The sequence below is a fragment of the Mixophyes fleayi genome, chromosome 4 (assembly GCF_038048845.1).
Source record: "Mixophyes fleayi isolate aMixFle1 chromosome 4, aMixFle1.hap1, whole genome shotgun sequence".
Classification (NCBI taxonomy): domain Eukaryota; kingdom Metazoa; phylum Chordata; class Amphibia; order Anura; family Limnodynastidae; genus Mixophyes; species Mixophyes fleayi.
This window is the reverse complement of record NC_134405.1, coordinates 165,892,213-165,908,886: the sequence shown is the minus strand read 5'-3', so window position 1 is coordinate 165,908,886 and position 16,674 is coordinate 165,892,213. Positions and strand designations below refer to the sequence as shown.

The window sequence follows — 16,674 nt, the reverse complement described above, 5'->3', positions numbered from 1 at the left end:
ACAAATAATTTATTACCTGGTGCTGATAAAACAGAGGAAGTTAAGGATTCCTCATGGACGGTGACTTAATTCCGGCAGGTGGACATAGTCCTCAATTCATCTGAATCTCGGTGTATCTGAAAATATAAACATACATTCAATTATACTACTATTGGGAGACCTATTTTCTGTTTTAAAATAATCATGTTCATTACCTTCACATGTTAGCCTCGATTTTTTTCTTTAAAAATTTTTTCTCTACTTTGGCAATGATGATTCATGGAAAAGAAAGGATATACACTATATAAACAAAATTATTCGGACGCTTGACCATTACACCAACAGGGACTTTAATGACATTGTATTCAAGTACATATACTTTAATATGGAGTTGGTTTATGAATAAGTGGAGCAAAGCAAGTGGATTTACATTTGATTCCTAGTTATATCCATAGTATTGGACTTTTCTATGTCCTCTTTATAGGAAGATCTATGTCTCCAGTTTAAAACGACTTTTAAGAGACATACTGCACTTCCATCTGCAACTAGTTTAGAAAGGAGACCTGTAAATGAGGCCATGTGGAACCTTATATGATTCATCAGTATTCAGGTGAAAGGTGGATACTTGACATAGGAGGATTTGCTATCCATGTTCAAATTTATAGTGGTAATTCATGACATTTACTTATATATGATCTCAGGAATTCTATTGGACTATATGATTTTTTTATTTATGTGGTACCACACTTTTTTTTCTTGCTATTTGGCCGATTTTATTCAATCATATATATTTTTGGTCCTCTACTAGGATATTGTGTATACATGTATTGCATTAGACTATGTTATATTGTTTTTTTTAGTATTATTTGAATTTATTTGTTTTTATTTCAATAAATTGTATGTGATTTTATCATTTCACAAGCTCCTTTTTAGGTATTGGCTATTGGCTCCAGCGCTGGTTTTTGTTTAGTCCACATAAGAAGTATTATTTGATTGTCAATTACTTTACAGTTATAAGAATAAACATGGTCGCAGAATATTTTGAGGGTTTACATAGTAAAATTAAAATAAATAAAATAATTTTTTTAGGGTGCGACGCGTAATGGGGGTATTGATTCAAAACAGCTCTGACCTGTAGGGGCATGGAGTACACAAGACCTCGCAGATGCTCGATTGGATTGAGATCTGGGAAATTTGGAGGCCAAGTCAACACTCTGAACTCTTTGTCATGGTCCTCACACCATTCCTGGATGTTGGATGTTATTGCATATCCAACTCATCTAGATCGAGTGAGTTTCCCTGTCAGAATGTTACCCTCCAGCGGCTTTGTTATATAAAGTGTGATGCACTCGCTTTTAACTGTGATTGCATTGTCACAAGCCTGAAGTTTGGAGGCATGTCAGCTACTATCTGATTCGATTCAATATATCACGGTGCCTTAGTGGTTAGCACTTCTGCCTAACAGCACTGGGGTCATGAGTTTGATTCCCGACCATGGCTTTATCTGTGTGGAGTTTGTATGTTCTCCCCGAGTTTGTGTGGGTTTCCTTCGGGTGCTCCGTTTTCCTCCCACACTCTAAAAACATACTGGTAGGTTAATTGGTTGCTATCAAATTGACCCTAGACTCTCTGTCTGTGTGTATGTTTGTATGTTATGGAATTTAGACTGTAAACTCCAATGGGGCAGGGACTGATATGAGTGTGTACTCTGTACAGTGCTCCGGAATTAGTGGTGTTATATAAATAGATGATGATGATTACTGATGTGTGCATTAAGGAGCTTATATCACTTTACAGAGGATACTCAAATCCAAAGAAAATTTTGGTGGAAACATATTCATTCTCACATATTTTCTCCAGCGTATACTGTTGGAAATGTAACCAGATGTTTTCCCATGCAATTATTGGTTGAGCCATGATAAGTGGTTTGTGGCTTAATATCTATTATTATCATCACCATTTATTTATATAGCGCCACTAATTCCGCAGCGCTGTACAGAGAACTCATTCACATCAGTTCCTGCCCAATTGGAGCTTGCTATCTATCTCTTTGTTTTTTCTATTTTTATGTTCTATTTTATTGATTCCTTGGGTATATATGGTATTTAATGCGGTTGACAAATCACATAATTAATTTTGTATGCACCTAGAAAGGTGATTTAAATTACTCAGTCTTTAAAGGTGGATTAGATCCCATCTGTGCAGCCCAATAATTTTTCTTGTTGGGAATATGGACTGTTAATTTTAATGATGAGGGTGGGAACTAATTATGTAATTGTGGGTTAATGGTGAAGGAATTTTATTTGATGATGGGTAATATTTAGTTTAATAGTGGAGTCATGGTAGTGCCTATTAATTTAAGCTGGAGTGAATACTTGGGGGATATTAATTCAATATGGGGTTGAGTGGGGCAGAGGATGTTAAATGGCAGGGCTGTGTGGGGTGTGGGTTTATTTTTTGTAAATGTGAATACTATTAATTTAATCTTGGGACTGGTTTGGTGGAAATAGGTCTCTTTATTAGATATGAATACTATTATTTAATATCAAAGCATCTTGGTGGTAATTAGGTCTATTTATTTATTCTAAATGCTATTAATGTAATGTCTGTGTTAGGTGGATGGAATTTGGTCTATTTATTAAATGTGAATGCTATTAATTTAATGCCTGGGCTGGTTGCAGGTAGAGTGGATTATTAAACATGGGTGCTATTGATTTAATGTTGTAGCTAATTGGGGGGAGGAAGGCCTAGAGTGTTCACTCGATGCTGGACTTTTCATATTTCATGTAGCTATCCCTTTTTCCTAACAGGGTTTCAACATTCTAGGATTCAGACAATCAGCAACTGAGCTAAGACACGAATAGTAGTTAGTGGAAACTGGAAGAACAGGTAAGAGAGAGCAGGACAGATTATCAACTGTCCTGATTCTGATGGGGCAGTCCTAATTTTTGGTGACTGTCTAGCTTAGTCAGGAGGCATGTCCCGCTTCACATTGCTCTACTTGTGTATTTGAAGTGGATGGGAAGGGGTTGGACCTAGTACTGTCTAAAATGGCAGCCACGCTCCTTATATAATGATCAAGCCTACTTTTATGGTGTGGCATTGAAATCCCCCTCTAAAAATCCTGCTTTTGCACCTGTAGAATGCCAGGTGACATCACAGGCATGTGTCAGAACTGGTCCTCATGCGTTAACAGGAGCACCAAAGCAAGAGCATCAATAAAGATAGCAATCTCCTATAGTGAGCAGTTTGAAGGCGGGTGTGCACAAGCAGCATAGAGAACAGGAGTGATAGTATGGGTTTATTACAAAAGCCATTCAGGGTAATGCTAACACAACAAGTGATACAAGAACTTAATTGCCAAGGGAACATCCAGAGAGATTTGCATATTCACTTAGATTCTTTGTCCTTAGGTACAACCAAAGATATGCTATCTGTTTTAGCCAAGAAAACTAAAGAAAATCAGTCTGGATAATAGAAATCTCTAAGGTGGACTTCTCCTTTAACTCCTCTGCTACAGTGAAGCATGCAGAGGTGAAATAACCCAATTTGTGGGGCATTTAAACATTTCCTTTTATGAATACGTTCCAAGTTTTGATAGTGCACCCCTTTTAAATTCTACATTTTTCATCTATTAAAAATCTATTTATCTAAAAATCATCTATTAAACTATTTAAAGATCAATGAAAAGACACCAATTTAAAAAATGTTAGTCATTTTAAGGAGGGTCAGCTACCCAAGAGACCCTTGTTCGCAAGTCCATCTTTATTCTGCTCTTCACCCATATGTCTCTTCTTAACACACTTGTCAGCACATCACCATACACAAAGACTTTTAAGCATGTAGGTACATGCTAAAGTTGATGTAGCAACAGCAACTGGCAGATAAGTCAAAAGTCAACATGGTAATATAATATAAAGATGGTTTCATTATAAAAACATTTTACCACTTTCTATCAGGAGGATCACACATTGTTGGCATAACTGTTTACACTGATAAGTTTCATAAATGTAGATATAAGTAATAAAATTACTCTGGGATGTAGGCAACACAAATAATGCATATACGGTGGTGCAAACATTCAAACATAGCTCTACCAGATTCATAAACATCAAAAACTGTAGAGTAGCTGGTATCTAGTGTAATGATGAACATGATAAACTAACTGTATTTTAAAATAGCTGGATAGTAGTATAAACTAGCATTATTTTAATATGGCTGGATTGTATACTTTTTGCACAGAAATGTTATCAATTCTAAGACAATTTTGACATCAAAACATTAAGGGCCTCATTTAGGGTTGTACACATTTGTGAACCGAACGTATGCAAAAAAGTGTCCTACCATGTGTATGTTGCGTCAGAAGTAACTCAAAACTGTAGAATTTGCACTATGCGTACAAGTGTTTATATTTTACACATAATGATAGTCTAGAGATATGGCTGACAATGTTAGTAGTAAATACTAAAGTTATATAACCTATTTGTACACAATATAATATAATGGAGTGTCATATACACAAGAGAGAATAGTCTTGACAGTTAATATTAAATGCAAAAGTCACATTTTCCATATAATAATGTGTAACAAAATACAAACACCTCCGAATCTATTGTTTACTCCTTTAAAATTCCAGTGACAATCTTTCATGCAGTAGTCTATATGGAAACGGCAAATCAGTAATTCTTATAGACTGACGCATACTATATAATCTAGCAGTGACTTTCATGATTTAAGTAGCTTGAGAGTTCAATATGCAAGCAATGAATCAGAAGTGACTAGATAGTACTGCTGATGGTCATCATTGCATATCTTTGCACCAGCTCTCCAGTACCAGAAAGAGATACACTTCCTATAGATGTTTCTAATTATGTTGTAGTTATGTGAACATACCCTTACTGTATTCAGCTTACATTTGTCCATTCCTGTTCTGCCTCTCCATAAGAACAGACTGTTGGTGCGTATGCACTGTGTGGAGATACTTGGCTTAAGCAAAAAACTCAAAATGAGGTGTATATAGGCTTGCATTCATAATGCATATATGTGCATCTCCTTCTGATCTGAGTGCAGACATATGCATACCCACAAAGTACCTCATGTAGAGTTGGACGTAAGTCCATTTTATTTGAGTAAAATACTTATTTCCCTACAGCGCATGCACACGAAAAATGTGTAAATGTAAGTCCTGCAGACTCATCTTACACTTACTGCTCTCTACTTTTACACTTACTACCCTGTGGCAGGTGCAAAACATACACCTCCTAATAAATGTACATGTGTGTTTCTGCAGGTCTGCATGAGCTGTATTTGCATAATCACACCTTTGCTGTACTCAGCATATGTTGAAATGCCTCATCTCTCCCCCGTCCTGCCTCTCCTGCTGGCGCAGGTAGTCATAAGTGCCGGAATCGGGCAAGTCTGTATGGGTGCATATGTGTGCGCCATTTGCCACCTCTCCAGTTTCGCACAAAACTTACGTGTCCTCTTTCTATGCTCAAACAGCCCTTTGTCCCCCAGACAAACATTGCTGTGTGCATACCTCCCAACTGTCCCTATTTAGGCAGGACAGACCATATTTGTGGGTTCTGTCCCCAACTTGGACCAAAATGCTGGGAGGTAAATCCACTCACTTCTGCCCTGCATAGGATAATAATGTAGAAACCCCCCCTTTCGTCGACTGTCCCACTTTGAAGTCCTCAATTGTAAAGCACTACAGAGTATGTTTGCACTATATAAAGATTAATAAATTATAGTAATCCAGATCTAAAATAAGGACAAAGGGTCAGGGGTGTAGCTGTATATAAAATGGTAGAAGGGCATGTGATAGTATAAGACACAATCATACTTTCATTTCTTACACAGGGCACTGACTAGTGCGCTCATTCTGCAAAAGCGAAACTGACAGCAGCACAGCGCGCACGGGGGGGCGAGGTCGGCACACGTGCTCTGGGCGAATCCCGGAGGGCTGGTGCCACCCAATGACAGACCTGACGATTTTACGTCATTGTTCTCCAGTCGAAAAAAAAAAAAAAATTGCTCCGAGACCGAGCATCGCTAAATCTGACTAGGTTATAGATGGCGGCACCTCCCTGTGACGTCACGGCACACAACGGCCCCGCCTCCGTCCTCGCAGAGAGAAGGTATTGAAGAACGGAACGCCGCGCGGCTCAGTATTGTTCTCCGAGTGCCGCGGAGCGTGTGTTGACAGTTACCGGTGCGGAGATGGAATGCCGGGAACCTGAGTTCAATATTCTGCTGGCGACCGATTCGTACAAGGTGAGACCCGTACTGTGGCGCGGTCATCTGGAGGGGAGGGATGTCGCGGCTGTATCACTATACTTATCTATAGCCATCCTCAAAGGAATCGTGGCCTCCTTGACTGTATGGAAGCACCGGGACAGGGGAACGGGGAGCATTGTGTGGTCAGAGCGCATAGCCCACTCCTCGGTGAGTGCGTGTGTCCCGGCCATGGCTGTGCGGTGTGAAGGTCAGGTATCGGTACAGTCTGCATGGTCCCCTCAGAAAGGCGTACCACTCTCCATTGGCGGAGACTATTTGCACTTGGCGTATTACCGAAGAGCAGTAATGTTAATCACTATATATTAAAGCCACTATGTCCAGTCTGACTATCATTTGCAAGAGGCAGCATCTCGTAAAACTACAAGGCAATCTATATTTCACAATATCCCCCCTATACACATGGAGGTCTCTTGTCCTGTAATTGATGCCCGCATGTATTTTCTTTCTTCTAAGCAAAAGTTCATCCTAATTTAGAATCGTGCATATCCACGGTGAAAGTCTCCTGACACCTTGTTGCACCATATTTTCTCCATAGTAATCAGAAGTTGGATACTATTTAGCCTGTTATTCCAGTTTCTGTTTGCAAGCTATGGGAATACATATATTAGTGTGCACCATAAGCATAGGCACAGTTGAGCAGCTGTGTTGAGCTGTACAGGGAAATGTTAGTAAGTTTTTCACTTCTGTTCGTGGGTGATGACATGCAGTCATGTACATGTCTAGATCCCAAACTGTCTCACTATTGCTATGTTGCAATTGGATGTCATTGGATTTCTTCACAAATCGTGTGTATATAGGAGACTCAAAAAATATTTATTAGCCCCTGTCATTAAATGAAATGTGAAATAGTATATAGAATCCCATTCAGTAGTTGGCTTGTGGTCTCTTCATTTTGTTTTATAAACTCCCTTCAACTTCACTAATAAAATAGAGAACAGTATAGCAATGTCATTATCTCTGGAATTTTAGTCCAGTGCAGAGTGCTTTACCAAGGTCTGTGTTAGGAAAAGCATTAACATGGCTCTCAGCAAGTTAACTCTTTACTGGGACCAAATAGAAAGCATCAGATGTGTCTTTATGTTAAATTCTCATTTTTCATGTTTGAAGCACTTTCAAATGTGTGTAAGTATTTTTTTTCTTCTGAAGCTGTGTCAAACTGGTTGTCACCCATTGAAATATGTGCTGTTGTAGGAACAGGTGACATTAAGGACATACCCAAAGTTGTCTGTTTCGCGCGTTGTACTAGCATTTTTAATGCTAGTTCTACAATGCACAAAAATGGGTCTGGAAATGGAAATCTGTGCTGCCATACCCAGTTGTGATGTTACTTGTGCTGCATTATTTGTATTATATTACATACTTTCTTGCATGCTTTTCTTATGTTACATACTTTAACCTTCATTTAGCATAAGCATACATTATGTTTTTAAATCTGACCTGCTGGTGGCATTTAAGGACAAGTTTGGAAGTTGCACAGCCATTATGACTCAACAATTAATAAAGTACAGAGGCTTTCCTAATGCCTGGATTAGTGCTACTAACTTAGTGACTTTTGCAATCTGAGGAACATTTACATCACAATTTGTTTGTTGTGGGTTTTATTTTTCAGTATCTTAGCAGAAGTGTGTTCTCATACTAGCTGAACTTTATTTTGTATGCACTTAACAGTTGTATAGTTAGAACAAGTAGTGTTTTCTGGGAAATCCATATTAATGAAGTAACAATTTGCAAAAACATGAATGTGAATATAGAATTTTGTTCTGCATGTAGGAATTTGGAAGAATTCCATATTCCTAAACAAACATTATAAAATATGAATGAATCAGAAATTAATTGCTATTTAATGAAGTCTTGTTCCAATATGTCAGTAATACACATGATCTTGTGGAAATGTGTAAAAAGGCCTATCGGCAGCCCCTCTGAATAAATCCCATCTTCTGGCACCTGAGCACCTGTTAACACAGCCATTATAGCAGGTTAATCCATGTCTGTACCCATTGAAAACCCAATCACCTTGCTCGCCAATCTGAGGTAATTTCTTACATGAAAAGTGCTGCATTTGGTACACCATATAGTGTTATATAGGGTGGGGCATAAAGATCTCCCACATTTCGAAAAGGTATAAAAAATGAACAAAAGTATTTAGGAAAATATTGTATTTATTTCTGAAAAGAACATAAGACTGTTTTGTTGATGGGTTTTAAAAATCATATCAGACAATTGTCAGCCGCCTTTTGTAATACATTGCTGAAGACGTTCCCAGAATTTCTCCATCACTCTGGGTCATATCAGGTGGAATGGCTTCGATTTCCTGTCTGATTCTTTCCTTCAAATCTTCAAGAGAACGATGTTTGAAAACCTTTTCCTTCAGTTATCCCCAAAGGAAAAAGTCACATGGGCTTAAATCTGGTGAGCATGCCGGCCACCCCACTTCTCCCCTTAAAGAGATCAAACACCCAGGGAACATTTCACTCTACATCCCGCGTAAACGTGTTTGTGAGCTGTGGCCTCACCCTGTTGACACCACATATGTTCCATATACACATTGGCCAGTTTGGGATGCAGAAAGGTCTCCAACATTTCAACATACCGGTCAGAGGTCACAGTGACTGTTGCACCACTTTCCTCAAAAAAATATGGGCCAATCACACCAAAGTTGGCAATTGCGCACCAGTCACGCAAGGAGAGTGGAGTGGTCGTTCCTGGCGTTCACGAGGGTTATGTTCAGCCCAATAGCGAAAATTCTGCTTGTTTACGGCTCCACTGATTTGGAAGTGAGCCTCATCACTACTCAGAAGAACGGCTGTAGCAGGAACCTGTTCAAGAATTTTCTCACATAGGGCTCTGCTCTTGGCATAATCCCCCTCACTTTATTCTTGAACCAATATAATTTTGTAAGGTAATTATAAATCTGCATGTAAAATTCTCCTCAAACTCTGACTTATTATCCCCAGTGCCATGGCATGCTTATGAGCGGAACATCTTGTTGATTGCTGAATGTATACTGTCGCTACTTCCACATTATCTGGCGTTCTAATGGTCCTAGGTCTGTGAGGTGATTTTCTTTTCATTGTAGATCCAGTTGCCCAAAGTTTAGAAATCCATAGCAAAATCGTTTTTCAATCTGGTATAGATGCATTTCGACATAGCGCGAAGTGTGTTCGGAACACTCTCTGCGTCAGTATCTCAGAACGTTTGTTCTCATAATACGCTTGAACAACAAAGCCCTCGATGTTCGTTGAGGAAATGGGTGAGATTTCCATACATTGGGTAGTATATATAAAAAGGGGGATGTTTTTGGGGAAAATAGTTAATCAGAGTTGTCAGTGTTTCTGAGAACATTCCACCAATTATCAAATATATAGATTTTTTTTTTTTACTTGGAATAGATGTTACATGGTGCATTAAGCCACCTGAATCTGTATGGCATAATATATGTATGATTTGTGTTCTAGGAAGTGAAAAGTTAAATTGCCTCTCCACAAATCAAATATACATATATTCTACATACATTTCTTCACTAAAACTATGAAATCTATTTGTAGGTTCTAACTTCTGCCTTTTTTCTTCTTTTACAAATCAACTTGAATAAGTCAATTAAAATATCACAAAGTTGATCCTGCATTTTTCTTTGCTACACTTTATTGTAGGTATTTTCCAAATGTGTATTGCTCTGCTTAGGGATTTCTGATTATTTTTTTTATATTTTTGTTTTCAGGTGTTTTCCATATCAGATAACTGTGATATGATATTATTACCAGTACTTAGAATTTGATTTTGATGGTGTAACAGGATTCATTTCCTAGTAACTAAAAAGAAATACAGAAAAGAAACTGAAAGTGCATAAAGTAGCTGGAAAAAGGGCTGTAGTCAGAATTCCATGCACACTTTTCACTCTCTGATTGTTAGGATGGCATGTCTGAAAACTTAAGTAAACCTCTGAATTGTGCATTTCATTGCACATATGCTTTCCAGGAACCTTGACACTCATTTTCAGAGGGAATACTATGTGTTACTAATATGATATAGCTACCATCACAAGTTCCATTTGATATAAAAGGATTAATATGCATCAGTAATTGAGATCCATAGTGAAAATGACATGAAATTTGTATTTACAAAATACTATATCATCTATGCCAGTGAGTTATTAAGGTATTGCAACTGAAAAATTGCTTATAATTTCAATATATCATTTCAGTAAATCTTTACTTTTAATATCTTGTTCCATTTCAGTTGGTCAATATATACATATCATAGATATGTAATGTGGTTTATGCATTTTCCCTGCATTTTAATGAATTAAATGCATTTCAGACATTAGTAAGTATATAGCTTTAGTGCATTATTGCACAGAATAGTGGTAGGTTAATGCACACAAGTATCTCATTGCACATCATTATCATCACCGTTTATTTATATAGCGCCACTAATTCCACAGCGCTGTACAGAGAACTCATTCACATCAATCCCTACGCCATTGGAGCTTACCTTCTAAATTCTCTACTATAGACACAGACTAGGGTCCATTTGCTATCAGCCAATTAACCTACTAGTATGTTTTTGGAGTGTGGGAGGAAACCCACACAAACAGTGAGAACATACAAACTCCACACAGTTAAGGCCATAGTCGGGAATTGAACTCATGACCCCAGTGCTGTGAGGCATAAGTTCTAACCACTTAGCCATCGTGCTGCACATGCAGAAACGTCATGTTATAGTATATAATATGAGCCTTCAGAGCATCATTTTTTGCTTTTTTGAAACCCATAAATCTGTGTGGTGGGAAATGTTTTTATAGAGGACTTCCTAAAGTTTGTTCGCTTAGATCTATGTACCCCCTAATATATGTGAACATATTCAGTGTCTTCTAATCTAAGTGTTTCTACCAAGCAAATACTTATAAATTTGTTTTCACTTAAAAAAAGTATAATATAAGCAGGAAAAATATGCAAGCATAAGGATCCGAGCGAATTTGACAACGGCACAAATTGTGATACCTAGATGATTTGGTCAGAACATCTTCAAAACGGCAGGTATTGGGGGAGTGGTTCCAGTATGCAGTGGTTAGTACCTAATACCTACCAAAAGTGGTCCAAAGAAGGACAACCGGTGACACGTCATGGGCACCCAAGGTTCCTTGATGCACATGGGGAGTAAAGTTAAGCCCATCTAAGCCCATGGAAGAGCTACTGCAGCACAAATTGCTGACAAAAATGAATGCTGGCTATGATAGAAATGTGTCAAACACACAGTGCATCGCAGCTTGCTGCATACGGGGTTGCATAGCCGCACACTGGTCAGAGTGCTCTGACCCCTATTCACTGCCAAGAGGGCCTACAATGGCCATGTGAGCACAAGAACTGGACCATGGAGCAATGTGGAAAAAAGTGGCCTGGTCTGATGAATCACATTTTCTTTTAAATAATGTGGATAGCCAGGTGCGTGTGCCTAGTTTATGTGGGGAAGAGATGGCAAGAGGATGCACTATGGAAATAAGGCAAGCTAGCGGAGGCAGGATGTTGCTCTGGGCAATGTTCTTCTTGGAAACCTTGGGTCCTGGTATCCATGTGGATGTTACTTTGAAACGTACCACCTACCTAAACATTGTTGCAACGTTCTTTCCTGATGGCAGTGGTCTTGTTTCAGCAGGATAATGCACCCTACCACACTGCAAAAATTGTTTAGGAATGGTTTGAGCAACATAACAAAAAGTTCAAGGTGTTGATTTGGCCTCTAAATTCCCCAGATCTCAGTCCGATCTAGCATCTGTGGGGAGTGCTGAAAAACAATTCTGAGCCATGGAGGCCCCACTTAGCAACTTACAGGACTTAAAGGTTCTGCTGCTAACGTCTGGGTGCCAGATACCACAGGACACCTTTTGAAATCTATGCCTTGATGCGTCAGAACTGTTTTGTCTGATTGGTGTAAAATGTGTACGGGGTGTTTTTTTGTTTGTTTGTTTTTTTTAACTTCATACAAATACATTTTGAGTTATATTTAATATGCTGATGTATCATTTGAATGCATCTGAGCTCTCGGGGTATATGTGGAGCTTGAGAACATGGGCTTTAGAGCACTAGTGCATGTGGCAAGGCCACTTTTTTTTTTCAACATATAGGACTGACGCAGCAAGACTTGGGCCAGAAAAACTTATCTGCATTGTACAGATTCAGTATGAATGAGCTTCACCCTGATTCGCTGCTTCACTCTGCCTGAATGTATACAAAAAGGCATTTATTTCAATAAAACATATAGCAATAATATTTTTTTGGGAAAATACCACTGCATTACATTTATTTCACACTGGTTTAAGTGTGCTTGTTTGCAAAAAAAAAAGTGCTATGGCAATAGTCTGTCCGTCATACCTAGATACTTTCTGGAACAGTAAGAGATGAAATGGGGAAGATCAGACAAAACTGTTTCTAATCAGATGAGCAGAGTGTTGAAGGCGATGAGTGTGCTGTGCATATTGGGAGATGCCATAACCTGACAGTAGCACAGTATGGTCTTGTGTGGTTTCTGTGAAATTGATGAGAAGATTTTACACACCCACCTCCTGTATTAAATTCAAATTTTCAATTAGTTGTATTTAGTCCATATTATAGTGAACTTCAAAATTAATTTTTCTTCTTTTAATGTTTCTAAGGTCATGATTTTATCTAGATTTCTAGTCCTGGACATTATTTATATAGCACCACCAATTCTACAGCACTGAATATTTGTCATTCACATCCGCCCCTGCCTCAATGGAGCTTAGTCTAAATTTCCTCAGACACAAACACTAAGGTTAATTTGTCAGCAGCCAATTAACCTACCAGTGTGTTTTTGGAGTGCGGGAGGAAACCCATACAAACACTAGGAGAACATACTCTAACCCCACGCAGATGAGACCCTGGTTGGGAAACAAATTCAAAATACATTATACATTATGCATTTGTCATGACAAATGTGTTTCTTATCTATTTGTCTTACTATTGTACAGCTATACTACCGTAACGGAGATTGTGTTCAGAATAAAAGTAGATAATTAGTTAATGATAATAGGAAAAGACCTTCGACATGTATACATTTACAAAAAGATTGTAGTGTTCCTACATTGTTGTCGGTGTACAGTGTTTATATGCTTAAATGGGAGAAAATATAATCAAAAGCTTTTAGCTGGGCTGCCCTCTGTAATCCTAGGACCATCACAACATGATAAACGGGGCCTTTTCGTCCCCCACTCCTCAGTCCAATGAGAATAGGGTGCTCTATTAGTATATACGAAGAAGAGCCCATCATTGTGGCAACTATACTGTGCAAAAAAGGCAGTGCAACGAAGATAACTATAGACCTGAGAACCTTTAATAGAAAGGGCGCTTATGTAATAACTTTTATTATTTACAGTCAAAATACAGGATATATAGAAGTATAGTAAACAAAGGGAGCGCAAACCCACATATCTTTGCTTAAAATACAGGATATGTTCAGTGGCTAGCATTGTTGCCTTACATCACTGGAGCCCAAAAATATACTATTAGGTTAATTGGCTTTGAACAGAATTGATCCTAGTTTATATGGTAGGGAATTTATACTAAGCTCCACTGGGGCATGGATGTTGGAAGTGATTAACATTCTCTTTAAAAAGCTGCACAATATGTTGGATATATATATATATATATATATATATATATATATATATATATATATATATATATATATATATATATATATATATATATATGACCCAAGGCAGCATGGAATTGCTGCTAAGATCATGTCAAACAAATCTAGTGGATTTTTTTTTTTAAAACTCTGTACCTTAAGTAATAAATCCAGGTTGATTTGTGAATGTGGTTTATTTAGATTTTAACAAGGCATTTGATACAGCAGTGATTGCATTGAGCCCTGTCGATTTCTGGTACAAAGCAATCGGAACTACAGCTCAGTTTCTTAAACCACAGTAACTGTTTTCCCCGATCGATCATGCCTGCTGCCTAATTCCCGCTCTTAACCAGTTACCCACACCTATACAATCCCCAAGCCATACAGCAGCCACACCACAATGTATAGCAAAGCTCCAAACACCAGGAATCTAATGAGTCGAACAGTCCCAGACATATAGAGCACCCATATGCACCACAGGTGAACCTATCCTAGCCCATCTCAAACAAGTTTACCTGCAGACCTCAATCCCAGGGACCACATGGATGCTGTAGCCCACCCCACAGGACACAGAAGTGTACCAAAAGGTACAGGGACTGAGTTACTGACTGTTTGTTTTTTGGCTTGACACCTTATGCCAGGTTTATTTTTATTTTGATCTAGACATTAAGGCATAAGAACTCCTATCATCATGTAGGATACTAACTGAAACAATGGATACTATTGGAAATAAGCAGACATGAGAAGCGAAGGCTAGATGGACCTATAGCCACACAACTTTGCCAATTCTGTTGACTATTGGAAAAGCTATCCCCATGTGTTTCCCATATCCCCAGACCCTGCTCAGATGCTTGCTGTTGGCTTGGAAAAAGTGTTGTTAATAGAGATGTTCACTGACCCCCCAGGTTTTGGTTTTGGATCTGTATTACATTCGTGTTTTGGTTTTGGCAAAACCACCCTCACGTGGTTTGGTTTTGGATCTGTATTTGTTTGAAAAATTGCTAAAATATGGTAAAATCACATAATTTGGCTTTTTTTTTTTTTGTGTGTGTTTTCTTTTTGCTCCTACATCATTATTAACCTCAATAACACAAATTTCCAGTCAATTTTGAACACCTCACAGGTCACAGTTATTTTCATCCACATTTGGGCCAAGACTTCAGCAAGCTGGCTGGATGCTAAGCGTTAGAGCAATGGTACAAACACACAGCAGTGGCAGAAAAGAAAAGTGGTGCAAGATGAACTTGTCCTTGGACCCTCCTACTCACCTTTTTATGTTAGAAATTTAAAAGGTTGTGTACAGTTTAACAAACCAAACACTCCCAATGACAAGGAGTGATACTTTTGTGGCTAAACTGCTTGGTTTGTTTGGGCCCCCACAGAAACAAGCTACCAATAGCTTAGCTGCCTTAAGCCCAACAGTGCTGTCAGTGAACTCTACAGTAGCAAGATGTCATTGTCATCCTCGCCCTCATCAGTGTGTACATCATCCTCACACAATATTAATTCATCCCCGCTGGAATCCACCATTACAGAAGTCTCTGTACTTTGATGTAATTGGCGGTAAAGGCCTTCCTCGTGGAATTTGTAGTTCATTTTGATGAACTTCATTTTTTACACATTTTTAGGAAGTAGCCTCCTACACCGATTGCTGACAGAGTTTCTGGCTGTGGTGAAAACTGATTACACACTGGAGGATGGGCAGCTTAGGTATTGCAAAGCAAGTTTGTACATGGGTCTCCAAACTACCTTTTTTTTTTTTTTTTCCCCCTCCCAGTATGTAAAGGGACTGTCTAACATGTCTATTTGTATGCTGTCATTAAATTGATCCTCCACCATTTGATGTTGATAGTAGGTTCAGGTGGAGTGACGGCAGAGGTGTCACGAATTCTTGGCAATTCTTTTAGACCAGATGTCAAAATGTTGCGCTGACTCATCTGCATCACCAATGGGTCTATTGTGAAAGCTAAGTTTTGCAAAGAACATGGCAGTTTATAGCACATCTAGGAAACTTTGCTACACAGTGGTAGCTGAAAGGAAAAGTGGTGCAAGATGGAATTGTCCTTCGGACCTAACGTTGGATTGACATAATATGATTGGGCAGCAGAGTAGACCAAGTTATAAAGTAGACAATATAATGACATTGACAGTATTATTAGGATATCAATTGCAATGTAGACAGTATTTATTAGGTTGACAATTCAAAGGTAGACAGTATTATCCCCAACTCTAACCCTGTCCCTATCCCTACACCTGTCCTTAACCATATCCCTAGCCCTATGATAATACTGTCCACATTTGAATAGTCTCACTAATGGTACTGTCCACCATGTGAATTGGTGACCTAATAATACTGTTAAAACCTGAATTGTCGACTGTTACACAAGCTGATAGACCAAGGCCAAAATGTCACAGTACAAGATGGAATTGTCCTTGGGGAAATATGTTAAAAAGGTTTATCAAACTCGCACAGAAACAAGAGGTAGCAGGTACAGTTTAACAAACCAATGAACTCTGATGTCTTTTCGCTGTCCCTCCTCTGAAGCGTATAAAGAGAGTAATTGTTACCATTTCCTTACCATCTCTTGCTTCAGTTGGTGTCAGGGCAAATTTTATTCTTCTTGTAGCTGTTGCAAACTAATCGGCAGAGTAACTGCACAAACACACAGCAGTTCATAGCACATCTAGGAAACAATGCCACACAATAGTGGCAGAAAAGAAGTGGTGCAAGATGGAATTGTCCTTGGG

The 16,674-nt window shown here is 38.6% G+C and overlaps 1 protein-coding gene across 1 annotated transcript in view; it reads left to right on the top strand.

Annotated features, from left to right (window-relative positions):
• Window positions 1-6,037: 6,037 nt before the first annotated feature.
• The window catches only part of NAMPT (nicotinamide phosphoribosyltransferase), a 31,226-nt gene continuing 20,589 nt past the window's right edge, over window positions 6,038-16,674 (top strand). The window contains exon 1 of the mRNA XM_075208793.1: window positions 6,038-6,255. Within this exon, the coding sequence (XP_075064894.1) occupies window positions 6,202-6,255 (54 nt within the window). The 5' untranslated portion in view covers window positions 6,038-6,201. The remainder of the gene's footprint in view (window positions 6,256-16,674) is intronic.